General features: G+C 44.6%; 1 protein-coding gene across 1 annotated transcript in view; it reads right to left on the bottom strand.

The window, feature by feature from the left end:
• LOC133425125 (adhesion G-protein coupled receptor G7-like) overlaps window positions 1-26,626 on the bottom strand; it is a 41,609-nt gene extending 14,983 nt beyond the window's left edge. Inside the window, exons 1-9 of the mRNA XM_061715806.1 lie at window positions 26,587-26,626; window positions 26,373-26,482; window positions 25,958-26,098; window positions 25,168-25,256; window positions 22,531-22,679; window positions 19,985-20,095; window positions 14,281-14,477; window positions 10,400-10,549; window positions 10,184-10,296 (exon numbers count right to left, since the gene is read on the bottom strand). Of these exons, the coding sequence (XP_061571790.1) occupies window positions 10,184-10,296; window positions 10,400-10,549; window positions 14,281-14,477; window positions 19,985-20,095; window positions 22,531-22,679; window positions 25,168-25,256; window positions 25,958-26,098; window positions 26,373-26,482; window positions 26,587-26,626 (1,100 nt within the window). The remainder of the gene's footprint in view (window positions 1-10,183; window positions 10,297-10,399; window positions 10,550-14,280; window positions 14,478-19,984; window positions 20,096-22,530; window positions 22,680-25,167; window positions 25,257-25,957; window positions 26,099-26,372; window positions 26,483-26,586) is intronic.
• Between the last annotated feature and the right edge of the window lie 941 nt (window positions 26,627-27,567).

Raw genomic sequence — 27,567 nt, 5'->3', positions numbered from 1 at the left:
CAACTCCTGTTTTATGACTAGGCTGTTTCCTCTAGTTCCAACTCCTGTTTTATGACTAGGCTGTTTCCTCTAGTTGCAGGGTCAACTCCTGTTTTATGACTAGGCTGTTTCCTCTAGTCATAGGGTCAACTCCTGTTTTATGACTAGGCTGTTTCCTCTAGTTCCAACTCCTGTTTTATGACTAGGCTGTTTCCTCTAGTTGCAGGGTCAACTCCTGTTTTATGACTAGGCTGTTTCCTCTAGTTCCAACTCCTGTTTTGTGACTAGGCTGTTTCCTCTAGTTCCAACTCCTGTTTTATGACTAGGCTGTTTCCTCTAGTTCCAACTCCTGTTTTATGACTAGGCTGTTTCCTCTAGTTCCAACTCCTGTTTTATGACTAGGCTGTTTCCTCTAGTCAACTCCTGTTTTATGACTAGGCTGTTTCCTCTAGTTGCAGGGTCAACTCCTGTTTTATGACTAGGCTGTTTCCTCTAGTTGCAGGGTCAACTCCTGTTTTATGACTAGGCTGTTTCCTCTAGTCAACTCCTGTTTTATGACTAGGCTGTTTCCTCTAGTTGCAGGATCAGCTCCTGTTTTATGACTAGGCTGTTTCCTCTAGTTGCAGGGTCAACTCCTGTTTTATGACTAGGCTGTTTCCTCTAGTTGCAGGGTCAACTCCTGTTTTATGACTAGGCTGTTTCCTCTAGTTGCAGGATCAACTCCTGTTTTATGACTAGGCTGTTTCCTCTGGTTGCAGGATCAACTCCTGTTTTATGACTAGGCTGTTTCCTCTGGTTGCAGGATCAACTCCTGTTTTATGACTAGGCTGTTTCCTCTAGTTCCAACTCCTGTTTTATGACTAGGCTGTTTCCTCTAGTTCCAACTCCTGTTTTATGACTAGGCTGTTTCCTCTAGTTGCAGGGTCAACTGCTGTTTTATGACTAGGCTGTTTCCTCTAGTTGCAGGGTCAACTCCTGTTTTATGACTAGGCTGTTTCCTCTAGTTCCAACTCCTGTTTTATGACTAGGCTGTTTCCTCTAGTTGCAGGGTCAACTCCTGTTTTATGACTAGGCTGTTTCCTCTAGTTGCAGGGTCAACTCCTGTTTTATGACTAGGCTGTTTCCTCTAGTTCCAACTCCTGTTTTATGACTAGGCTGTTTCCTCTAGTTCCAACTCCTGTTTTATGACTAGGCTTTTTCCTATAGTTCCAACTCCTGTTTTATGACTAGGCTGTTTCCTCTAGTTGCAGGGTCAACTCCTGTTTTATGACTAGGCTGTTTCCTCTAGTTGCAGGGTCAACTCCTGTTTTATGACTATGCTGTTTCCTCTAGTTGCAGGGTCAACTCCTGTTTTATGACTAGGCTGTTTCCTCTAGTTGCAGGATCAACTCCTGTTTTATGACTAGGCTGTTTCCTCTAGTTGCAGGGTCAACTCCTGTTTTATGACTAGGCTGTTTCCTCTAGTTGCAGGGTCAACTCCTGTTTTATGACTAGGCTGTTTCCTCTAGTTGCAGGGTCAACTCCTGTTTTATGACTATGCTGTTTCCTCTAGTTGCAGGGTCAACTCCTGTTTTATGACTAGGCTGTTTCCTCTAGTTGCAGGATCAACTCCTGTTTTATGACTATGCTGTTTCCTCTAGTTGCAGGGTCAACTCCTGTTTTATGACTAGGCTGTTTCCTCTAGTTGCAGGGTCAACTCCTGTTTTATGACTAGGCTGTTTCCTCTAGTTGCAGGATCAACTCCTGTTTTATGACTAGGCTGTTTCCTCTGGTTGCAGGATCAACTCCTGTTTTATGACTAGGCTGTTTCCTCTAGTTGCAGGGTCAACTCCTGTTTTATGACTAGGCTGTTTTCTCTAGTTGCAGGGTCAACTCCTGTTTTATGACTAGGCTGTTTTCTCTAGTTGCAGGGTCAACTCCTGTTTTATGACTAGGCTGTTTTCTCTAGTTGCAGGGTCAACTCCTGTTTTATGACTAGGCTGTTTCCTCTGGTTGCAGGATCAACTCCTGTTTTATGACTAGGCTGTTTTCTCTAGTTGCAGGGTCAACTCCTGTTTTATGACTAGGCTGGTTCCTCTAGTTGCAGGATCAAATCCTGTTTTATGACTAGGCTGTTTCCTCTAGTTGCAGGGTCAACTCCTGTTTTATGACTAGGCTGTTTCCTCCACTTGCAGGATCAACTCCTGTTTTATGACTAGGCTGTTTCCTCTAGTTGCAGGGTCAACTCCTGTTTTATGACTAGGCTGTTTCCTCTAGTTGCAGGGTCTACTCCTGTTTTATGACTAGGCTGTTTCCTCTAGTTGCAGGGTCAACTCCTGTTTTATGACTAGGCTGTTTTCTCTAGTTCCAACTCCTGTTTTATGACTAGGCTGTTTCCTCTAGTTGCAGGGTCAACTCCTGTTTTATGACTAGGCTGTTTCCTCTAGTTGCAGGATCAACTCCTGTTTTATGACTAGGCTGTTTCCTCTAGTTGCAGGGTCAACTGCTGTTTTATGACTAGGCTGTTTCCTCTAGTTGCAGGGTCAACTCCTGTTTTATGACTAGGCTGTTTCCTCTAGTTGCAGGATCAACTCCTGTTTTATGACTATGCTGTTTCCTCTAGTTGCAGGGTCAACTCCTGTTTTATGACTAGGCTGTTTCCTCTAGTTGCAGGGTCAACTCCTGTTTTATGACTAGGCTGTTTCCTCTAGTTGCAGGATCAACTCCTGTTTTATGACTAGGCTGTTTCCTCTGGTTGCAGGATCAACTCCTGTTTTATGACTAGGCTGTTTCCTCTAGTTGCAGGGTCAACTCCTGTTTTATGACTAGGCTGTTTTCTCTAGTTGCAGGGTCAACTCCTGTTTTATGACTAGGCTGTTTTCTCTAGTTGCAGGGTCAACTCCTGTTTTATGACTAGGCTGTTTTCTCTAGTTGCAGGGTCAACTCCTGTTTTATGACTAGGCTGTTTCCTCTGGTTGCAGGATCAACTCCTGTTTTATGACTAGGCTGTTTTCTCTAGTTGCAGGGTCAACTCCTGTTTTATGACTAGGCTGGTTCCTCTAGTTGCAGGATCAAATCCTGTTTTATGACTAGGCTGTTTCCTCTAGTTGCAGGGTCAACTCCTGTTTTATGACTAGGCTGTTTCCTCCACTTGCAGGATCAACTCCTGTTTTATGACTAGGCTGTTTCCTCTAGTTGCAGGGTCAACTCCTGTTTTATGACTAGGCTGTTTCCTCTAGTTGCAGGGTCTACTCCTGTTTTATGACTAGGCTGTTTCCTCTAGTTGCAGGGTCAACTCCTGTTTTATGACTAGGCTGTTTTCTCTAGTTCCAACTCCTGTTTTATGACTAGGCTGTTTCCTCTAGTTGCAGGGTCAACTCCTGTTTTATGACTAGGCTGTTTCCTCTAGTTGCAGGATCAACTCCTGTTTTATGACTAGGCTGTTTCCTCTAGTTGCAGGGTCAACTGCTGTTTTATGACTAGGCTGTTTCCTCTAGTTGCAGGGTCAACTCCTGTTTTATGACTAGGCTGTTTCCTCTAGTTGCAGGGTCAACTCCTGTTTTATGACTAGGCTGTTTCCTCTAGTTGCAGGGTCAACTCCTGTTTTATGACTAGGCTGTTTTCTCTAGTTGCAGGGTCAACTCCTGTTTTATGACTAGGCTGTTTCCTCTAGTTGCAGGGTCAACTCCTGTTTTATGACTAGGCTGTTTCCTCTAGTTGCAGGGTCAACTCCTGTTTTATGACTAGGCTGTTTCCTCTAGTTCCAACTCCTGTTTTATGACTAGGCTGTTTCCTCTAGTTCCAACTCCTGTTTTATGACTAGGCTTTTTCCTATAGTTCCAACTCCTGTTTTATGACTAGGCTGTTTCCTCTAGTTGCAGGGTGAACTCCTGTTTTATGACTAGGCTGTTTCCTCTAGTTGCAGGGTCAACTCCTGTTTTATGACTAGGCTGTTTCCTCTAGTTGCAGGGTCAACTCCTGTTTTATGACTATGCTGTTTCCTCTAGTTGCAGGGTCAACTCCTGTTTTATGACTAGGCTGTTTCCTCTAGTTGCAGGATCAACTCCTGTTTTATGACTAGGCTGTTTCCTCTAGTTGCAGGGTCAACTCCTGTTTTATGACTAGGCTGTTTCCTCTAGTTGCAGGGTCAACTCCTGTTTTATGACTAGGCTGTTTCCTCTAGTTGCAGGGTCAACTCCTGTTTTATGACTATGCTGTTTCCTCTAGTTGCAGGGTCAACTCCTGTTTTATGACTAGGCTGTTTCCTCTAGTTGCAGGATCAACTCCTGTTTTATGACTATGCAGTTTCCTCTAGTTGCAGGGTCAACTCCTGTTTTATGACTAGGCTGTTTCCTCTAGTTGCAGGGTCAACTCCTGTTTTATGACTAGGCTGTTTCCTCTAGTTGCAGGATCAACTCCTGTTTTATGACTAGGCTGTTTCCTCTGGTTGCAGGATCAACTCCTGTTTTATGACTAGGCTGTTTCCTCTAGTTGCAGGGTCAACTCCTGTTTTATGACTAGGCTGTTTTCTCTAGTTGCAGGGTCAACTCCTGTTTTATGACTAGGCTGTTTTCTCTAGTTGCAGGGTCAACTCCTGTTTTATGACTAGGCTGTTTTCTCTAGTTGCAGGGTCAACTCCTGTTTTATGACTAGGCTGTTTTCTCTAGTTGCAGGGTCAACTCCTGTTTTATGACTAGGCTGTTTTCTCTAGTTGCAGGGTCAACTCCTGTTTTATGACTAGGCTGTTTCCTCTGGTTGCAGGGTCAACTCCTGTTTTATGACTAGGCTGGTTCCTCTAGTTGCAGGATCAAATCCTGTTTTATGACTAGGCTGTTTCCTCTAGTTGCAGGGTCAACTCCTGTTTTATGACTAGGCTGTTTCCTCTAGTTGCAGGATCAACTCCTGTTTTATGACTAGGCTGTTTCCTCTGGTTGCAGGATCAACTCCTGTTTTATGACTAGGCTGTTTCCTCTAGTTGCAGGGTCAACTCCTGTTTTATGACTAGGCTGTTTTCTCTAGTTGCAGGGTCAACTCCTGTTTTATGACTAGGCTGTTTTCTCTAGTTGCAGGGTCAACTCCTGTTTTATGACTAGGCTGTTTTCTCTAGTTGCAGGGTCAACTCCTGTTTTATGACTAGGCTGTTTCCTCTGGTTGCAGGATCAACTCCTGTTTTATGACTAGGCTGTTTTCTCTAGTTGCAGGGTCAACTCCTGTTTTATGACTAGGCTGGTTCCTCTAGTTGCAGGATCAAATCCTGTTTTATGACTAGGCTGTTTCCTCTAGTTGCAGGGTCAACTCCTGTTTTATGACTAGGCTGTTTCCTCCACTTGCAGGATCAACTCCTGTTTTATGACTAGGCTGTTTCCTCTAGTTGCAGGGTCAACTCCTGTTTTATGACTAGGCTGTTTCCTCTAGTTGCAGGGTCTACTCCTGTTTTATGACTAGGCTGTTTCCTCTAGTTGCAGGGTCAACTCCTGTTTTATGACTAGGCTGTTTTCTCTAGTTGCAGAGTCAACTCCTGTTTTATGACTAGGCTGTTTTCTCTAGTTGCAGGGTCAACTCCTGTTTTATGACTAGGCTGTTTCCTCTAGTTGCAGGGTCAACTCCTGTTTTATGACTAGGCTGTTTCCTCTAGTTCCAACTCCTGTTTTATGACTAGGCTGTTTTCTCTAGTTGCAGGGTCAACTCCTGTTTTATGACTAGGCTGTTTCCTCTAGTTGCAGGGTCAACTCCTGTTTTATGACTAGGCTGTTTCCTCTAGTTGCAGGGTCAACTCCTGTTTTATGACTAGGCTGTTTCCTCTAGTTGCAGGATCAACTCCTGTTTTATGACTAGGCTGTTTCCTCTAGTTGCAGGGTCAACTGCTGTTTTATGACTAGGCTGTTTCCTCTAGTTGCAGGGTCAACTCCTGTTTTATGACTAGGCTGTTTCCTCTAGTTGCAGGGTCAACTCCTGTTTTATGACTAGGCTGTTTCCTCTAGTTGCAGGGTCAACTCCTGTTTTATGACTAGGCTGTTTTCTCTAGTTGCAGGGTCAACTCCTGTTTTATGACTAGGCTGTTTTCTCTAGTTTTGTGCGTTTTTTTTGTGCGTTTGTGCGATTTTTCGTGCGTTTTGCGTTTTTTCGTGCGTTTTTGTGTTTTTTCGTGCGTTTTGATTTTTTTCGTGCATTTTTTCGTGCGTTTGTGTTTTTTCGTGCACTTTTTCTTGCGTTTTTTCGTGCGTTTTTTCGTCTTTTCGTGCATTTTTTCGTGCGTTTTTTCGTGCGTTCGTGCGTTTTTGTGTTTTTTCGTGCCTTTTTTCGTGCGTTCATGCGTTTTTGCGTGCGTCCTCTAGGGGGAACCAGAACTTCCTCTAGGAACCAGAACCTCCTCTTTTTTTTCGTGCGTTGTTTCGTGCGTTTGTGCGTTTTTTTTGTGCGTTTTTGCGTTTTTTTTCGTGCGCTGTTTCCTCTAGTTGCAGGGTCAACTCCTGTTTCATGACTAGGCTGTTTCCTCTAGTTGCAGGGTCAACTCCTGTTTCATGACTAGGCTGTTTTCTCTAGTTGCAGGGTCAACTCCTGTTTTATGACTAGGCTGTTTCCTGTAGTTGCAGGGTCAACTCCTGTTTTATGACTAGGCTGTTTCCTCTAGTTGCAGGATCAACTCCTGTTTTATGACTAGGCTGTTTCCTCTAGTCGCAGGGTCAACTCCTGTTTTATGACTAGGCTGTTTCCTCTAGTTGCAGGGTCAACTCCTGTTTTATGACTAGGCTGTTTCCTCTAGTTGCAGGGTCAACTCCTGTTTTATGACTAGGCTGTTTTCTCTAGTTGCAGGGTCAATTCCTGTTTTATGACTAGGCTGTTTCCTCTAGTTGCAGGGTCAACTCCTGTTTTATGACTAGACTGTTTCCTCTAGTTGCAGGGTCAACTCCTGTTTTATGACTAGACTGTTTCCTCTAGTTGCAGGGTCAACTCCTGTTTTATGACTAGACTGTTTCCTTTAGTTGCAGGATCAACTCCTGTTTTATGACTAGGCTGTTTCCTCTAGTTCCAACTCCTGTTTTATGACTAGGCGGTTTCCTCTAGTTGCAGGGTCAACTCCTGTTTTATGACTAGGCTGTTTCCTCTAGTTCCAACTCCTGTTTTATGACTAGGCGGTTTTCTCTAGTTTCGTGCGTTTTTTCGTGCGTTTTTTCGTGCGTTTCTTCGTGCGTTTCTTCGTGCGTTTTTGTGTTTTTTCGTGCGTTTTTTCGTGCGTTTTTTCGTGCGTTTTGCGTTTTTTCGTGCGTTCGTGCGTTTTTGTGTTTTTTCGTGCGTTCGTGCGTTTTTGTGTTTTTTCGTGTGTTTTTTCGTCTTTTCGTGCATTTTTTCGTGCGTTTTTTCGTGCATTTTTTCGTGCGTTCATGCGTTTTTGCGTGCGTCCTCTAGGGGGAACCAGAACCTCCTCTTTTTTTTTGTGGTTTTTTTCCTGTGTTTTTGCGTTTTTCCGTGCGTTTTTCCGTTTTTTCGTGCGTTTTTTCGTGCGTTTTTGTGTTTTTTCGTGCGTTTTTCCGTGCGTTTTTACGTTTTTTCATGCGTTTTTACGTGCGTTTTTTCATGTGTTTTTTCGTGCGTTCGTGCGTTTTTTCGGGCATTTTTTCGTGCGTTTTTTCGTGCACGGTTTCCTCTAGTTGCAGGTCAGCTCCTGTTTTATGACTAGGCTGTTTCCTCTAGTCAACTCCTGTTTTATGATTAGACTGTTTCCTCTAGTTGCAGGGTCAACTCCTGTTTTATGACTAGGCTGTTTCCTCTAGTTGCAGGGTCAACTCCTGTTTTATGACTAGGCTGTTTCCTCTAGTTGCAGGGTCAACTCCTGTTTTATGACTAGGCTGTTTTCTCTAGTTGCAGGGTCAACTCCTGTTTTATGACTAGGCTGTTTCCTCTAGTTGCAGGGTCAACTCCTGTTTTATGACTAGGCTGTTTTCTCTAGTTTTGTGCGTTTTTTTTGTGCGTTTGTGCGATTTTTCATGCGTTTTGCGTTTTTTCGTGCGTTTTTGTGTTTTTTCGTGCGTTTTGATTTTTTCGTGCGTTTGTGTTTTTTCGTGCACTTTTTCGTGCGTTTTTTCATGCGTTTTTTCGTCTTTTCGTGCATTTTTTCGTGCGTTTTTTCGTGCGTTCGTGCGTTTTTGTGTTTTTTCGTGCCTTTTTTCGTGCGTTCATGCGTTTTTGCGTGCGTCCTCTAGGGGGAACCAGAACTTCCTCTAGGAACCAGAACCTCCTCTTTTTTTTCGTGCGTTGTTTCGTGCGTTTGTGCGTTTTTTTTGTGCGTTTTTGCGGTTTTTTTCGTGCGCTGTTTCCTCTAGTTGCAGGGTCAACTCCTGTTTTATGACTAGGCTGTTTTCTCTAGTTGAAGGGTCAACTCCTGTTTCATGACTAGGCTGTTTTCTCTAGTTGCAGGGTCAACTCCTGTTTTATGACTAGGCTGTTTCCTCTAGTTGCAGGGTCAACTCCTGTTTTATGACTAGGCTGTTTCCTCTAGTTGCAGGGTCAACTCCTGTTTTATGACTAGGCTGTTTCCTCTAGTTGCAGGGTCAACTCCTGTTTTATGACTAGGCTGTTTCCTCTAGTTGCAGGGTCAACTCCTGTTTTATGACTAGGCTGTTTCCTCTAGTTGCAGGGTCAACTCCTGTTTTATGACTAGGCTGTTTCCTGTAGTTGCAGGGTCAACTCCTGTTTTATGACTAGGCTGTTTCCTCTAGTTGCAGGGTCAACTCCTGTTTTATGACTAGGCTGTTTTCTCTAGTTGCAGGGTCAATTCCTGTTTTATGACTAGGCTGTTTCCTCTAGTTGCAGGGTCAACTCCTGTTTTATGACTAGGCTGTTTCCTCTAGTTGCAGGGTCAACTCCTGTTTTATGACTAGGCTGTTTCCTCTGGTTGCAGGGTCAACTCCTATTTTATGACTAGGCTGTTTCCTCTGGTTGCAGGGTCAACTCCTGTTTTATGACTAGGCTGTTTCCTCTAGTTGCAGGGTCAAGTCCGGTTTTATGACTAGGCTGTTTCCTCTAGTTGCAGGGTCAACTCCTGTTTTATGACTAGGCTGTTTCCTCTAGTTGCAGGGTCAACTCCTGTTTTATGACTAGGCTGTTTTCTCTAGTTGCAGGGTCAACTCCTGTTTTATGATTAAGCTGTTTCCTCTAGTTGCAGGGTCAACTCCTGTTTTATGACTAGGCTGTTTCCTCTAGTTGCAGGGTCAACTCCTGTTTTATGACTAGGCTGTTTCCTCTAGTTGCAGGGTCAACTCCTGTTTTATGACTAGGCTGTTTCCTCTAGTTGCAGGGTCAACTCCTGTTTTATGACTAGGCTGTTTCCTCTAGTTGCAGGGTCAACTCCTGTTTTATGACTAGGCGGTTTCTCTAGTTTTGTGCGTTTTTTCGTGCGTTTTTTGTGCGTTTTTTCGTGCGTTTTTGTGTTTTTTCGTGCGTTTCTTCGTGGGTTTTTTCGTGCGTTTTTTCGTGCGTTCGTGCGTTTTTGTGTTTTTGTGTTTTTTCGTGCGTTCGTGCGTTTTTGTGTTTTTTCGTGCGTTTTTTCGTCTTTTCGTGCATTTTTTCGTGCATTTTTTCGTGCGTTTTTTCGTGCGTTCGTGCGTTTTTTCGTGCGTTCATGCGTTTTTGCGTGCGTCCTCTAGGGGGAACCAGAACCTCCTCTTTTTTTCCGTGGTTTTTTTCGTCTGTTTTTGCGTGCGTTTTTGTGTTTTTCCGTGCGTTTTTCCGTGCGTTTTTTCGTGCGTTTTTGTGTTTTTTCGTGCGTTTTTCCGTGCGTTTTTACGTTTTTTCATGCGTTTTTTCGTGCGTTTTTTCATGCGTTTTTGTGTTTTTTCGTGTGTTTTTTCGTGCGTTCGTGCGTTTTTCGTTTTTTCGTGCGTTTTTCGTGCGTTTTTTCGTGCGCTGTTTCCTCTAGTTTCAGGGTTAACTCCTGTTTTATGACTAGGCTGTTTTCTCTAGTTGCAGGGTCAACTCCTGTTTTATGACTAGGCTGTTTCCTCTAGTTGCAACTCCTGTTTTATGACTAGGCTGTTTCCTCTAGTTGCAGGGTCAACTCCTGTTTTATGACTAGGCTGTTTCCTCTAGTTGCAGGGTCAACTCCTGTTTTATGACTAGGCTGTTTCCTCTAGTTGCAGGGTCAACTCCTGTTTTATGACTAGGCTGTTTTCTCTAGTTCTCTAGTTTTGTCAGAAACCTCGGAGGAATCGGTCGTTCAGGATCTTACTTTTCTCTGATGTGGTGAATGATGGAAACCACCAACCCTGCGATGGAGAAGGACAATCCCACCTTGGAGAAAATGTCCAGGGCTACTGCGTAGGTGTAGTTGGTCCTGAAAGACTGAATCACAAACAAAACAACCATCATGAGCTCTGTCATCGACGGAGAGCCGGTTTCAACCGGTTTCAGTCGATTTTCAGCCGGTTTCAGCGGCGGCGTTCACCCAGAGAGCGGCGAAGTTGGTGGTGTGGTTGCAGAAGCAGCGCAGGACGCCGTCGGAGGCGTTTCCCTTGGAGCAGCCGGCCGTGCTCCAGTCCTGCAGGCTGTAGTCCCAGAAGACGCAGGCGAAGTCGTGCAGAAACGCATCGTTCAGCTGGAACAACAGATCCAGACATTTGGACAATTACACAAAGTCATACGAAAAAATGAAGTAAAAATGACCACAAGTCCTCTTAAAAGCCGTTGGTTCCTCCAGTCTTCCTTTTTTTACCTTGTCTGCACACACATACTACTGGTTGATACCATGCAGGTAAAACCCTAAGGCATATATATGTGCATTGTAACTATATTTAATATGTGGTGACATCCACTGCTAATCCAGGAAGCAGGAACACACGGAGGCCTCACGTCGAGCACTGGAAATCTGCAACAAAAACCACAAACGAAACACAAAACCGACACGGAGCCAACCAAAACATGAACAGCAATCGACCCAAATCTTGAGATCTGATCGCAGTCTGAGCTAAGCTAGGCTAGACTAGGCTAAGCTATCGATAACTAATCCCAAAAACTACAGAGCAAGCATGCAGGTGAACAAGCCAGTGTGTATGTCTGTGTGTGTGTGGCTATGTGTGTGTGTGTTTGTGTGTGTGTGTGTGTGTGTGTGTGTGTGTGTATGTGTATGTATACGTGCGTGTGTATGTACATGTCTGTGTGGTTATGTGTGTGTGTGTGTGTGTGTGTGTGTATGTGTGTATGTTGTTGAGAGCCATTGTCACGCAAGTTCCAGCTTCCCGAGGACCCCTGCAGGGACGAGGACTTGCAGGCGGCTCCAGTCTCATACAGTGCTAAAGACACATTGTCACGCAAGTTCCGGCGTCCTGAATCCCTGCTGAGACGGCACCGTGGAAGTGGCTTTGACTTCCAGCCCCTGCAGAGACGAGGACTTGATCCACGGAGGATACCATATATGGACTTCCTGACTCCTCAGGGGGTAGTCCCAAAACTGAAAGATCACACCTGACTGTAAATTACTTTTTGTCTCTCACTTGGCTTGTTTATTCCTGTCTTTTGTTGATTGAACTTCTTGTATAAAAACCCTGTTGTAAAATCTCTCGGGGTCGGCACACCAACTCAGACACGATCTGTGCTGGTCCTGCTCACCGCCGGCTGAATAAAAACTCACTATACCACGAGCGGACTTATGAACTGATTTTGATAAATTCCTCAACAATGTATATGTCCGTGTGGCTGTGGCTGTGTGTGTGTGTGTGTGTGTGTGTGTGTGTGTGTGTGTGTGTGTGTGTGTGTGTGTGTGTGTGTGTGTGTGTGTGTGTGTGTGTGTGTGTGTGTGTGTATGTGTGTGTGTGTGTGTGTGCGTGTGTGTGTGTGTATCTATGTGGCTATGTGTATGTATATAGCGCCTAATACAACAGATGTCTCTAGACGCTTTCCAAAGATCCAGAACATAAACATAAACATAAACATAAACATAAACCCCCGAGCAATTATTATATAAACAATGGCAGGGCAAAACTCCCCTAGTGGGAGAAAAACCTTAAGCCAAACAGTGGCAAGAAAAACTCCCCTTTAGGAGGAAGAAACCTGGACCTGGACCAGGATCATAAGGGGGTACCCTCCTGTCGAAGGCCAGACTGGGGGGCTGTGGCTATGTGTGTGTATGTATGCATGTATGAATGTATGTACAGATGGTGCTAAATTAACATGGCTGTTTCACTCACGGGATACAAGATTCACGCAATTATAATAATAATTCTGGCTCCCTGCTGCTGTGGGCTGAGCGGTGTCTTCCTGCTCACAGATGCCCCTGGTGGGTGTTTGGCTACACTGCAGCCTCTGGTGACCCCCCCCTCCTCCCCCCTCGAACAAGAGACGTGATTCTCACATGAGATCTCGTGAGAATCATGCGTGAGTGGCATCGCATGAAACTGGAACCATCTGTACTGTATGTGTGCGTGCGTGCGTGCGTGCGTGCGTGTGTGTGTGTGTGTGTGTGTGTGTGTGTGTGTGTGTGTGTGTGTGTGTGCACATGAGTGAGTGTGTGTGTGTGTGTGTGTGTGTGTGTGTGTGTGTGTGTGTGTGTGTGTGTGCGCGTGTGTGTGTGTGTGTGTGTGTGTGCGTGTGTGTATATGTCTGTGTGGCTATGTGTGTGTATGTGTGTGTATATATATGTGTGGCTATGTGTTTATGTATGCATGTATGAATGTATGTACTGCATATGTGTGTGTGTGTGTGTGTACATGAGTGTGTGTGTATATATATCTATGTAGCTATGTGTATGTATGTGTGTGGATATGTGTATGTATGTGTGGATATGTGTATGTATGTGTGTGGATACGTGTATGTGTGTGTGTGGTTCCTCCAGTCTTCCAAAGACCACCTGTTTCCAGCTGAAGAACTTCCTGGTGTTAACTAAGTTGATAAAGTATTTTCTAAACTCTACGTTGAACTGCAGGTTCTAACATCCACCGTGACACAGTGTGAGTGGTTTGTCCATCACGGTTTCCCTGTTTCGTTATCGAACCTGGATGAGGCAGAAATTTATTGTCTGGATTTATTTTGTGTTAAATTAAATGGGTTTAATTTACAGAAATGTACAGTCGATAGTAAACATGACGCCTGAGCGATACAAACGCTCGAACGTCTGGTTACATTTCAGTAAAAAAGACGACAACAGGGCAACTTGAAATACTTGCTAAGTGGGTCAAAGGTCAAAGGTCAAAGGCTGTTACTGTTCCAGACTCCAGTGTTTGTTCCTGATCTGTTCTGATACAGTGTTGTGCTAGTTACTGAAAAATAGTAACTAGTTACCGTTACTAGTTACTTCATTAAAAAAGTAACCCAGTTACTTAAACCGAAAAGTAATGCGTTACTATGAAAAGTAACTATTGAGTTACTTTAGATAAAAACATTATTTTAAATGCTCCCATTAATCCCCTCTAGCCTTCATTTCAGCAGGTTCTGTATGGATTTACATTGTGCATCGTGTTCTGCATTCTAAAGAGTCTCCCCGCTTCTTCACTTCCTGTATCAATAACGTTGGTTGCTTAGCAACAAGCTGAGAACGGCCAATGAGCTTCAGCAGCAGCTCAAGAGCGGGACCTTTGATGAATCGATCATTACAGTCTCAAATATAATCAATGATGGCATGTCGGTTCATAAGAATCTTTTTGCCCAGAAGAAAAAAAAGCGACAAAACGACCTATAACTATTTTCTTTTCTCGAAAAAACCCACCTGCACCGCGGGGTTTAGGAGAAAAAGATGCTACAGAGTCGGGATGCAGCGGCTCAGACGAGCAGTGGAATACGTGCGAGGCGGGGCTGATCTCTGCAATTTGAAGCCTTCCATAATAATTGTAAAAAGAATTTCACTTGCCACAGGTTCTTTTTGGAACATAACCCCTACGAAAAACTGTTACTGGGATTACTGTAATGACAATATCTCCACGTTGAGAAACTCGCCGTCTCTCGGCTCTCCATGACGCGGTGAAGTTAGTTTTATGTTGGATATTCTACAAACGTTCGCTTTGGGGGCATTTCTGTCCAATATCCAACGTAAAACTAACTTCACCGCGGCCTCGCCATGACCGTCATGTTTTTGAACGCACACACACATACACACTACATTTCCTCCGGTCTCTGTGGGAAAAAAAGCTTCACTGTATCCAGAAATAACGGAGTAACGCACCTTTGGTAACGGTAACTGCGTTACTGAATTTAAAAAGTAATGCATTAGAGTATTAGTTACCGCAAAACTAACGGCGTTACTGTAACGCGTTACTAAATAACGCGTTAGTCCCAACACTGTTCAGATGTAACCCGTGTGTTTTTATTTTAACATAGAAGCTGTTAGTGTTTCCTTACCTCTGGTCTGAACTCCAGCTCCACGTGTTGAGGAACCACGGTCCGTTCCCGACCCACGACGCTGGCCGACAGAACCCTGATGGAGGCCCGGTTCTCCTGACCGGTTCTGCTGTAGAGCTGGGACCGGAAGAACCGGTCGCTTTTATACAGAACGAAGCCCAGAGACACGTTGGTGGGATTCAGACGGCTAGCTGGTTCTGGTAGAGACATAGAGACGTCGTTAGCTCGTTCTGCTAACAGAGAGACGCCGTTAGCTGGTTCTGCTAACAGAGAGATGCCGTTAGCTGGTTCTGCTAACAGAGAGACACCGTTAGCTGGTTCTGCTAACAGAGAGACGTCGTTAGCTGGTTCTGCTAACAAACAGAGAGACGCCGTTAGCTGGTTCTGGTAACAGAGAGACGCCGTTAGCTGGTTCTGCTAACAGAGAGACGCCGTTAGCTGGTTCTGCTAACAGAGAGACGCCGTTAGCTGGTTCTGCTAACAGAGAGACGCCGTTAGCTGGTTCTGCTAACAAACAGAGAGACGCCATTAGCTGGTTCTGCTAACAGAGAGACGCCGTTAGCTGGTTCTGCTAACAGAGAGACGCCGTTAGCTGGTTCTGGTAGAAACAGAGAGACGTCGTTAGCTGGTTCTGCTAACAGAGAGACGCCGTTAGCTGGTTCTGCTAACAAACAGAGAGACGCCGTTAGCTGGTTCTGGTAGAGACAGAGAGACACCGTTAGCTGGTTCTGCTAACAGAGAGACGCCGTTAGCTGGTTCTGCTAACAGAGAGACGCCGTTAGCTGGTTCTGCTAACAGAGAGACACCGTTAGCTGGTTCTGCTAACAGAGAGACGCCGTTAGCTGGTTCTGCTAACAGAGAGACACCGTTAGCTGGTTCTGCTAACAGAGAGACGCCGTTAGCTGGTTCTGGTGGAGACAGAGAGACGCCGTTAGCTGGTTCTGCTAACAGAGAAACGCCGTTAGCTGGTTCTGCTAACAAACAGAGAGACGCCGTTAGCTGGTTCTGGTAGAAACAGAGAGACAACGTTAGCTGGTTCTGCTAACAAACAGAGAGACGCCGTTAGCTGGTTCTGCTAACAGAGAGACACCGTTAGCTGGTTCTGCTAACAAACAGAGAGACACCGTTAGCTGGTTCTGCTAACAGAGAGACGCCGTTAGCTGGTTCTGCTAACAGAGAGACGCCGTTAGCTGGTTCTGCTAACAGAGAGACGCCGTTAGCTGGTTCTGGTGGAGACAGAGAGACGCCGTTAGCTGGTTCTGCTAACAGAGAGACGCCGTTAGCTGGTTCTGGTAGAAACAGAGAGACAACGTTAGCTGGTTCTGCTAACAAACAGAGAGACGCCGTTAGCTGGTTCTGCTAACAGAGAGACACCGTTAGCTGGTTCTGCTAACAAACAGAGAGACACCGTTAGCTGGTTCTGCTAACAGAGAGACGCCGTTAGCTGGTTCTGCTAACAGAGAGACGCCGTTAGCTGGTTCTGCTAACAGAGAGACACCGTTAGCTGGTTCTGGTAGAAACAGAGAGACGCCGTTAGCTGGTTCTGCTAACAGAGAAACGCCGTTAGCTGGTTCTGCTAACAAACAGAGAGACGCCGTTAGCTGGTTCTGCTAACAGAGAGACGCCGTTAGCTGGTTCTGCTAACAAACAGAGAGACGCCGTTAGCTGGTTCTGCTAACAAACAGAGAGACGCCGTTAGCTGGTTCTGGTAGAAACAGAGAGACGCCGTTAGCTGGTTCTGCTAACAGAGAGACGCCGTTAGCTGGTTCTGCTAACAGAGAGACGCCGTTAGCTGGTTCTGCTAACAGAGAGACACCGTTAGCTGGTTCTGCTAACAGAGAGACGCCGTTAGCTGGTTCTGCTAACAGAGAGACGCCGTTAGCTGGTTCTGCTAACAGAGAGACGCCGTTAGCTGGTTCTGGTAGAGACAGAGAGACAACGTTAGCTGGTTCTGCTAACAAACAGAGAGACGCCGTTAGCTGGTTCTGCTAACAGAGAGATGCCGTTAGCTGGTTCTGCTAACAAACAGAGAGACACCGTTAGCTGGTTCTGCTAACAGAGAGACGCCGTTAGCTGGTTCTGCTAACAGAGAGACGCCGTTAGCTGGTTCTGCTAACAGAGAGACGCCGTTAGCTGGTTCTGCTAACAGAGAGATGCCGTTAGCTGGTTCTGCTAACAGAGAGACGCCGTTAGCTGGTTCTGCTAACAGAGAGACGCCGTTAGCTGGTTCTGCTAACAGAGAGACGCCGTTAGCTGTTTCTGCTAACAGAGAGACGCCGTTAGCTGGTTCTGCTAACAGAGAGACAACGTTAGCTGGTTCTGCTAACAGAGAGACACCGTTAGCTGGTTCTGCTAACAGAGAGACGCCGTTAGCTGGTTCTGCTAACAGAGAGACGCCGTTAGCTGGTTCTGCTAACAGAGAGACAATGTTAGCTGGTTCTGCTAACAGAGAGACGCCGTTAGCTGGTTCTGCTAACAGAGAGACGCCGTTAGCTGGTTCTGCTAACAGAGAGACGCCGTTAGCTGGTTCTGCTAACAAACAGAGAGACGCCGTTAGCTGGTTCTGCTAACAGAGAGACGCCGTTAGCTGGTTCTGCTAACAGAGAGACGCCGTTAGCTGGTTCTGCTAACAGAGAGATGCCGTTAGCTGGTTCTGCTAACAGAGAGACACCGTTAGCTGGTTCTGCTAACAGAGAGACGCCGTTAGCTGGTTCTGCTAACAGAGAGACGCCGTTAGCTGTTTCTGCTAACAGAGAGACGCCGTTAGCTGGTTCTGGTGGAAACAGAGAGACGTTAGCTGGTTCTGCTAACAGAGAGACGCCGTTAGCTGGTTCTGCTAACAGAGAGACGCCGTTAGCTGGTTCTGCTAACAGAGAGACGCTGTTAGCTGGTTCTGCTAACAGAGAGACGCCGTTAGCTGGTTCTGGTAGAAACAGAGAGACGCCGTTAGCTGGTTCTGCTAACAAACAGAGAGACGCCGTTAGCTGGTTCTGCTAACAGAGAGACACCATTAGCTGGTTCTGGTAGAAACAGAGAGACGCCGTTAGCTGGTTCTGCTAACAAACAGAGAGACGCCGTTAGCTGGTTCTACTAACAGAGAGTCGCCGTTAGCTGGTTATGCTAACAGAGAGATGCCGTTAGCTGGTTATGCTAACAAACAGAGAGACGCCGTTAGCTGGTTCTGCTAACAGAGAGACACCGTTAGCTGGTTCTGCTAACAAACAGAGAGAGGCCGTTAGCTGGTTCTGCTAACAGAGAGACGCCGTTAGCTGTTTCTGCTAACAGAGAGACGCCGTTAGCTGGTTCTGCTAACAGAGAGACGCCGTTAGCTGTTTCTGCTAACAGAGAGACGCCGTTAGCTGGTTCTGGTGGAAACAGAGAGACGTTAGCTGGTTCTGCTAACAGAGAGACGCCGTTAGCTGGTTCTGCTAACAGAGAGACGCTGTTAGCTGGTTCTGCTAACAGAGAGACGCCGTTAGCTGGTTCTGGTAGAAACAGAGAGACGCCGTTAGCTGGTTCTGCTAACAAACAGAGAGACGCCGTTAGCTGGTTCTGCTAACAGAGAGACACCATTAGCTGGTTCTGGTAGAAACAGAGAGACGCCGTTAGCTGGTTCTGCTAACAAACAGAGAGACGCCGTTAGCTGGTTCTGCTAACAGAGAGATGCCGTTAGCTGGTTATGCTAACAGAGAGATGCCGTTAGCTGGTTCTGCTAACAGAGAGACACCGTTAGCTGGTTCTGCTAACAAACAGAGAGACGCCGTTAGCTGGTTCTGCTAACAGAGAGTCGCCGTTAGCTGGTTCTGCTAACAGAGAGACACCGTTAGCTGGTTCTGCTAACAAACAGAGAGAGGCCGTTAGCTGGTTCTGCTAACAGAGAGACGCCGTTAGCTGGTTATGCTAACAGAGAGACGCCGTTAGCTGGTTCTGGTAGAAACAGAGAGACGCCGTTAGCTGGTTCTGCTAACAGAGAGACGCCGTTAGCTGGTTCTGCTAACAGAGAGATGCCGTTAGCTGGTTCTGCTAACAGAGAGACGCCGTTAGCTGGTTCTGCTAACAGAGAGACGCCGTTGGCTGGTTCTGCTAACAAACAGAGAGACGCCGTTAGCTGTTTCTGCTAACAGAGAGACGTCGTTAGCTGGTTCTGCTAACAGAGAGACGTCGTTAGCTGGTTCTGCTAACAGAGAGACGCCGTTAGCTGGTTCTGCTAACAGAGAGACGCCGTTAGCTGGTTCTGCTAACAGAGAGACGCCGTTAGCTGGTTCTGCTAACAAACAGAGAGAGACGCCGTTAGCGGGTTCTGCTAAGAGAGAGACGCCGTTAGCGGGTTCTGCTAACAGAGAGATGCCGTTAGCTGGTTCTGCTAACAGAGAGACGCCGTTAGCTGGTTCTGCTAACAGAGAGACGCCGTTAGCTGGTTCTGCTAACAGACTTTTTTTTGTATGCACTTCGAGAAAAAAGTCGAAATTTCGAGAAAAAAGTCGAAATTTCGAGAAAAAAGTCGAAATATGGAGATTAAAAAGGAAAAGAAAAAGGAAGAAAAAAAGTTAAAAAAGTGAAAAAAATGGAAAAAAAAGAAAAAGGAAAAAAAGAAAAAAAAGGAAAAAAGAAAAAAGAGAAAAAAGGAAAAAAAGGAAAAAAAAAAGAAAAAAAGAAAGAAAAGGGAAACATTTTTGAAAAAGCTCCAGGAGCCACTAGGGCGGCGCTAAAGATGCGGCTCTAGAGCCGCGGGTTGCCGACTCCTGGGTTAAACGGTTTCATAACCAGACCATGTTCATCTTGATAAATTAGTTAGGGTTAGTTTAGTTAGTTAGTTTGTAGTTAGTTTTAGTAGTTAGTAGTTTTAGTAGTTAGTTTGTAGTTAGTAGTTTTAGTAGTTAGTTTGTTAGTTTAGTTAGTTAGTTTGTAGTTAGTAGTTTTAGTAGTTAGTTTGCAGTTAGTAGTTTTAGTAGTTAGTTTGTAGTTAGTTTGTAGTTAGTAGTTTTAGTAGTTAGTCTTAGTAGTTAGTTTTAGTAGTTAGTTTGTAGTTAGTAGTTCTAGTAGTTAGTTTGTAGTTAGTTTTAGTAGTTAGTTTTAGTAGTTAGTTTGTAGTTAGTAGTTTTAGTAGTTAGTTTGTAGTTAGTTTTAGTAGTTAGTTTTAGTAGTTAGTTTGTAGTTAGTAGTTTTAGTAGTTAGTTTGTAGTTAGTAGTTTTAGTAGTTAGTTTGTAGTTAGTAGTTTTAGTAGTTAGTTTGTAGTTAGTAGTTCTAGTAGTTAGTTTGTAGTTAGTCTTAGTAGTTAGTTTTAGTAGTTAGTTTGTAGTTAGTAGTTCTAGTAGTTAGTTTGTAGTTAGTTTTAGTAGTTAGTTTGTAGTTAGTAGTTTTAGTAGTTAGTTTGTAGTTAGTAGTTTTAGTAGTTAGTTTGTAGTTAGTAGTTTTAGTAGTTAGTTTTAGTAGTTAGTTTGTAGTTAGTAGTTTTAGTAGTTAGTTTGTAGTTAGTAGTTTTAGTAGTTAGTTTGTAGTTAGTAGTTTTAGTAGTTAGTTTTAGTAGTTAGTTTGTAGTTAGTAGTTTTAGTAGTTAGTTTGTAGTTAGTAGTTTTAGTAGTTAGTTTGTAGTTAGTAGTTTTAGTAGTTAGTTTGTAGTTAGTAGTTTTAGTAGTTAGTTTTAGTAGTTAGTTTGTAGTTAGTAGTTTTAGTAGTTAGTTTGTTCATCTTGATAAATCTCACCTGGGAATCGAATGTAAACCAGCGCTTCAGGAACGAACCCGGGCTGGACGTTGATCCCGTCGGCGCTCGTGTTCAGCTGGATCCGGTCGGCCACGAAGTTGCCGGTACTTCCTGAAAACAACAGAGGTTTCAGTAGAAGCTCCAAGAATAAACCCACAAAACTCAGGTTTGACAGAGAAATGAACAACTTTAGAGGAAGATAGAAGAGATTTTTCAACCTCTGATTGGACAAAGGTGTATCAAACTGCTTCAAAATGAAACTGTAGTCACGTTAATTCACCAGTTTACAACTTCTACAACACAAAATAGGAAAAGATGGAAGTATATAAGTAAATCCATTGACGGGAATTGTGTTGCTTTGCAAACAGGTTTTTTGTGATTGACCTGATTTAATTTATTAATATAAAGCAATATTTGAATTTCAGACCTGAAATATATCCAGAAGAAACTGATAACTTGGTAAGTTGGTAAAAGACTTAACGTATCGGCCCGAATATAAGACGACCCTGATTATAAGACGACCCTCTTTTTCAAGACTCAAGTTTGAAAAAATACTTTTTGAACACCAAATTACATTTTTATACAAAAAATAATGACAGTACATCTGAAACAAATGATTATAACAATAGAATGTTGTTGATGGAGAGGGGGGGGGGGGGCGGTGAGTGCGAGGGCCCGTTCAACACTGCTCGCAGCTTTAATTATTATTATTATTACACAAAATGAATTGCCTTTTTGGAGGCCTTAACATGCTTGAAATCTCACCAAATTTTGCACACGCTTCAGGAGTCAGAAAACATTACGTATTTTATGGGCGACGAGCATGAGTCCACAAGAATGGGCTCTATAGCGCCACCTATTTTATGTTTTTTGACGAGCCCCACAATATGGTTTGACCTGCAGCAATGACCTTTATGTGTCTATTATATCAGACAAAGCCCTACAAAAAAGTCTCTTGGACCCATGCTCTAAGTTACACAGGAAGTCCAGCATTTTGAACAGAAAATGTCATTTTTCATGAATTCTGGTCATTTCCAGGCCTCGTATTTTAACAAACTCCTCCTAGAGATTTTATCAGATTGGCTCACAACTTGGTTTGTACAATCTAGACACATGGCCGACGCTAAATTGCGAAGCTTTTAAGTTTTTACCAGAAGGCGTGATCGTAGTGATCCGGCGAAGTTTGGGGTCATTTTTAAGCCTCGCCATGAAACATCAATTGGCTGTAATTCAGCAATACATTATTTGATGTGGTTGAAAACGTATGTGTATGATTGTAGACTGAGCCTGAAGACATCTATGGTGGAATATTCAGGATCGGTTTTAGCGCCACCGTCACCACCTTCATTCGCCATTGACTGGGAACTCTCGGTTTGTGGTACCTACTGATGAAGCATTCCAACAGCACGTGGCCCCTGCAGGGACAACGACGCCTTGTAGATTGCTCCAGCCTCATATCCCCTGCAGGGCTTTGAACTGGACTCAACACCTTTGAAGTAGCTTCAACTTCCTACCCAGCCTCCTACCCCCCCTGCAGAGACGACACCTTGGAAGTTGGTTCAAACAGACAACTGGACTCAACACCTTTGAGGTAGCTTCAACTTCCTATCCAGCTTCCTACCCCCCCTGCAGAGACGACACCTTGGAAGTTTCCTCAAACAGACTTGGAACACTAGAGCACCCCATGGGGTAATTTGGAACTTAGTGACAGTCATGCCAAACGCCCGGTGGGGACATTTGGCCACAGATCACATCCAACTGTAAATTACTTTTCATCTGTGAGCTATTGTCTCACACAAGTTCCGGCGTCTTGAATCCCTGCCGAGATGGCACCGGGGGAGTGGCTTTGACTTCCAGCCCTGCAGAGAAGAGGACCATATATGGACTTCCTGACTACTCAGGGGTAGTCCCAAAACTGAAAGTTCACACCTGACTATTCCTGTCTTTGTTGATTGAACTTTTGTATAAAAACCCTGTGGCCAAATCAATCTGGATCAGCATTTCAACCAGACCCTGGTCCGTGTAGATCCGCTCACCGCCGGCTGAATAAAACTCACTATACCACAAAGCGGACTTCTGAAATGGTTCTGATAAATTCATCAACACTACATATCAAAGAAATTATTAAAAATCACTTGTTTGTCCGAGGACAAACAAGGACAAACAGCAAGTTTTGAACATCTGAATTTTTTTCTGCACCAGGATTCACAACAAAGCACTCTTTCTCCATCTTTGTGGGGATAAACCGATGGAGTGCTACTGACCTGAGAAGGAGGTGAACTGACCTGAGAAGGAGGTGAACTGACCTGAGAAGGAGGTGAACTGACTTGAGAAGGAGGTGAACTGACCTGAGAAGGAGGTGAACTGACCTGAGAAGGAGGTGAACTGACCTGAGAAGGAGGTGAACTGACCTGAGAAGGAGGTGAACTGACCTGAGAAGGAGGTGAACTGACCTGAGAAGGAGGTGAACTGACCTGAGAAGGAGGTGAACTGACCTGAGAAGGAGGTGAAGGAGGTGAAGAAGGAGGTGAAGGAGATGAACTGACCTGAGAAGGAGGTGAACTGGACTCCCCGGGAGTCCCCGGTCCGGATCTGGGCCGACTGGACCGCCAGGTTCTGCTGAACCACCTGAGACTGAGACTCGTTGGTGTTGAGGCTGAGGTTCAAGGCGAGCTTGTCCAAGGTCAAGGTCAGCCTGGAAAACAGAGGTCAAGGGTCAAGGTCAACCTGGAAAACAGAGGTCAAGGGTCAAGGTCAGCCTGGAATCAGGAGGTGGACTCCATGAACCAGACTGTACCCGGCAGGTCTGGAAAATCCAGGACATGAAGAAACCTGCAGGTTAGGTTTAGGGTTAGAGGGTTAGAGGGTTAGAGGGTTAGGGTTAGGGTTAGTTGCAGGAACGTTGCTGCACGGACAGTTTTGTGTGTTGTTACTTTCATGAAACCATAAACCACTTGGGTTGAAATAAGGACATTTTGAAATAAAAGAGTTCTGTGGTCCTTGACTCAGATAGGAGACATAATTTAACAGGGTTTTTGCTCCATCTAATCTGGTGATGGGAGGGGGGATCTGGGGGATCTGGGGGACATAGAGATAACTGACCCTAGAGGATCATTAAGTCAGACCTGCCGACTTGCCAGGATGCAGAGGTCAAGAGGTGGGAGGGCCACTTACTTATCTGGGGAGGAGTCAGGACTCTTCAGCCCTGATCCTTCCAGGGAAAGGTCAAGAAGAAGAATGATGACAACGAGCCCTCTATCCTCTGTTGGCATCCAACTCAACTTCTAGCTGGCATGCGAAATAATGCTGCAAAGAGAACTAGTGCTTCCAAGGAATCTGTTCCCCCTGGTGGCTAATTTGAGCCATTGGGAGTTTCCATGGCTCAAACAGGAGGGAGTCAGGGTATGGTACATCACCAGGATTAAATACTAAATACCCTTTAACAATTTTTTGTAGGAGCTGTCCGACATGTTGCAGATACAACATGAAAGGCAATATGAGACCTAAAAGAGGTCAGTGTCGCGAAGGGACCTATCCATTTTAAGTTATCCATATAGATTTCATTCTTGGAGTAAACTAATGGCCTGTTAAGTTAAGGCTCAGGAAAACCATGGCCTGAATGCCAGCCATTAGTCGGACTGTACATGAGAATGTTCAAAGTTCTTGTGAGCTGCCGTTTCTTCCTCTCCCTCTCCTAAGCAGGAACTGCTGAAATGGACGACCAGATCCTGAGTCGAGTGGTGAAAGGTCATCACTCCGTCAGGACGGGCCCTTTTGCTGTCCAGGTCAGGACACCGACAGCAGTAAAGGCTGCTGAACGATCCACTGTGTTCACCAGTTGCAGTGAAAGCTAGCGGGGAAATGTTCCAGGCCCTGAGTAGGCCGGAAGTCGGACGGTATCGAAACCCTTGCCCGCTGAAGAACTCACCTGATGCCTACTCACCAGCCACGGGCCTGAAGATGACTAGCCCAAACTGACTGGCTACAACAAGCTGGAGAGAAGGAGTCTGAGAGATGGAAGAGACTTTTTCACTACTGAGTCATGCTGACATAATGACTGAAATTATGATTCCGACTATTAGTTTCCTTGTACTGTTCTGTGTTTTCAATACCTGTATGTTTACGATGACACTGGAAGTGTTTTATTTTGGTTACTGTGAAGTTTCATGATAACAAACAGGAGGGAAATGTGAAGTTAATTAAACTTCTGAACAAGTTTGTCCTTATAAACTATCACATGCAGATCACAGGCCACTTCCTGAGTTTTGTCAGGGGGGTCGACTGACAGCTGTCTCATTGTCTTTAAAGGTTAGCTAAGGGTTAGTTGACTGACAGCTCATTGTCTTTAAAGGTTAGCTAAGGGTTAGTTGGACCATCTGATGACTCAAGACCCCCATGAAGGTCGGCCTGGTGACTTCCCGTTTGTCAATGGCCCAGTGTCTTTAGATGAATCTGTTTCAAGACCCCCATCACATGCTCTAACAGATGACAGGGCAGCCACTTCCTGGGAGATACTCAGGGGGGGGGGGGCTGTCCTGGGAAAAGCTGACCCATTGTGTCTTTGGACGCATCTGTTCAGAGTTTCACATGTCACATATCTGGCTTTTTAGACCTCGATGTCTGTTTCCTGTTTTCTTCCAATAGTCCATTGTCTACCAAATATGGTCATTCCTGTCACCATTTTCAAATAAAAGCCTGATGCAAAGAAGGAGCCAGCAAGCATTTCGTCGAGAGCCACAGAGAGCCATGTTGCTCTGCAAGCTCCGACTTTGCTTCCCTTCTGCGCAGAAGGCCTTAAAATCATTCTACAGTCTCTGTGTCTTTCCTAAGAGATTGGGAAACTAAAACCCGGAGCGATACAGTTGCAGGGTTTCTGCAGAAGCACGGTGGTGGAGGCTGATGGGTTGAGCTTGTTGGACCATTATTATTATTATTAGGTTGAATGTACAAGATGTTTCCACGTGATTTTCTCTGAGAGGCTTCAAATACAACGTTAAGTTGAATCATCGGCCAGTTCTTCACGTATTTGGTCATAGGGTTAGAGGTTAGAGTTCGTTTTTACCGCTGGGTTAGGGTTAGGGTTAGGGTTTACCGCTGAGTGGTTCTGTTGTCCTCCGGTTAGGGTTAGAGTTTAAAGTTAGAGTTTAAAGTGCTGTTGGGTGAGGGTTAGGGTTTGTTCTTACTGCTGAGTGGTGCTCGTTTCCTGCGGTTCCTCCGGCGGTTTAGTCTCCAGCAGCTGGCTGATGGTGGCGACGGCTGCCACCCTGACGGTCTGGAACAAACAGTCGAAATGAGACAAAATAGTCGAAATGTCAAAACAACACACGTACGAACACACATATACACACACACACACACACACACACACACACACACACACACACACACACACACACACACACACACACACACACACACACACACACATGATCATATACATACACACACACACATAGACATACACACTGGCTTGTTCACCTGCATGCTGGCTCTCTAGTTTTTGGGTTTAGGTAGCGGTAGCGATAGCTTAGCTCAGACTGCGATCAGATCTCAAGATTTAGGTCGATTGCTGTTATTGTTTTGGTCGACTCCGTGCCGGTTTCGTGTTTTGTTTGTGTTTTTTTGTTGCAGATTTCCAGTGCTTGACGTGTGTCTCCGTGTGTTCCTGCTTCCTGGATTGGCAGTGGATGTCGTCACCCCCCCCCCAAAAAAAAAAAAAAAAAAAAAAAAAATCATTGGGTTTGTATGTGTATATTTATGTATGTGTACGCATATGTATGCATATATGTATGTATATATATTAAATATAGTAATAATGCACATATATACCCCTTTGGTTTCTACCGTCATGGTATCAATCATTAATATGTGTGCAGACAAGGTAAGGAAAAAAAAAAAAAAAAAAAGTCAAACAACCACCAAGTCAGACAGGAAAACCTGGACCCGTTAACCCGTTAGCGGCTCTGGTTTTACCTCCGTTGCGTTGGGCGACAGCAGCAGGGTGTTGGCGATCTGGGCGGCCGTTTCTATGTCTTCTTCCTTCAGTTTGTCCGGTTGGGACGTTAGAATCTGAGCGCTGGACGCCAACAAGTCCAAATCTGCTGCACTGGTGAGCTGAGACACAAGAGCATAGTGTTAGCGTTAGCAGAGTGTTAGCGCCAGGCAGGAGGAAAATGCAGTCGAGAAAATATATACCGGTAATATATTGTTATGATCATTTGTTTCAGATGTACTGTCATTATTTTCTGTATGAAAATTAAATTTGATGTTCGAAAAGTATTTTTTCAAACAAAAGAGGGGGTCGTCTTATAATCAGGGTCGTCTTACATTCTTATAATACGGTATTTGCCCTCATTCTTTACTGGAACAAACCAACGTTAATTCTTACGTTGTTTTGTATGTCTTGAAGAGTCTGGTCGCACTGAAGAACCTGCAGAGAAACGAAACTCGGCCGCCCATTTTCTAAGGAACATCTGACCGAAGCGCGTGGTTTCCGAGCTGAAAGGACAGGAGTTAGAGTTGGGGTTAAGGTTAGGAGTTAAACCCATAAGGACAGGAGTTAGCGTTAGGATTTAAACCCTTGAGACCATGGAGGCTCAAACCGTCGGGTTCCTCCTCACTTCTTACCGTTAGACGTTCCATCTTCACACTCTTCCACAGAGTAGGCGAACCAGCCGACGGGCGTGCGAGGGAATCTGAAGGACGCGATGGTTGTTTCATTGCAGGCGTTTTCTACGAGGAGAGGTTTATTAAAGGAAGAGATCAGCAGAACTTTAGAGAAGTTCCTGTACAGACAGAGAGAAACATCCACCTCACCGATGTCCCAAAACCTGCACTTCCTCCAATAACTGCTTAGCTCGCTAACAATGAAAACACTTCCAGAAGTATTGGGGCATCGGGGTCTATGATGGGAATCCAGAACCGGTTCTCGTTCAGAACCGGTTCCCAGTGTTTCAATTCCAATTTAATTCAATTTAAATTGGCTTTATTGGCATGAATGGTAACCATTGTTGCCTAAAGCATACATATACATACAATAATACATCCCCTTTGCTGCTGTAAACTGCAAATGTCCCCTCTGTGGGACTATTAGGCAAGGCAAGGCAAATGTATTTATATAGCACAATTCAACACAAGGTCATTCAAAGTGCTTTACATTGACATTAAAAGCGGCAAGACATAATTAGACAGTAAATAATTAGACATAATTAGACAGTAAATAACAAATGATTGAATAAGATGATAAGAAAAGAAGTAAAATAATAAAAAGCACAATCTGTTAAAAATAAGGGCAGTAGATCCAGCAGGTAAGTTTAATTTAAGAGTACGCTTGAGTAAACAGTAATGTTTTTAACCCTGATTTAAAGGATCTACAGTTGGCCATTTATAAAGGTTTATATTATCTTACCTTATCTTATCTTAATAAATCACGACACAATCAACACACGAAACACCAATACAACTACAACAAATACCCAACACCAAATATCTAACACATGCATACAATATATATATATATAGAGTTGTCTGGTTGTGTTTCTCTCCATCTATAACATGCGCTGATGTATTTAGCGGCTTCTAAA

This window comes from Cololabis saira, chromosome 24 (genome assembly GCF_033807715.1).
Source record: "Cololabis saira isolate AMF1-May2022 chromosome 24, fColSai1.1, whole genome shotgun sequence".
In the NCBI taxonomy this organism is placed as follows: domain Eukaryota; kingdom Metazoa; phylum Chordata; class Actinopteri; order Beloniformes; family Belonidae; genus Cololabis; species Cololabis saira.
The sequence above is the reverse complement of the archived record's forward strand: the minus strand, read 5'-3'. Positions and strand labels throughout refer to the sequence as shown.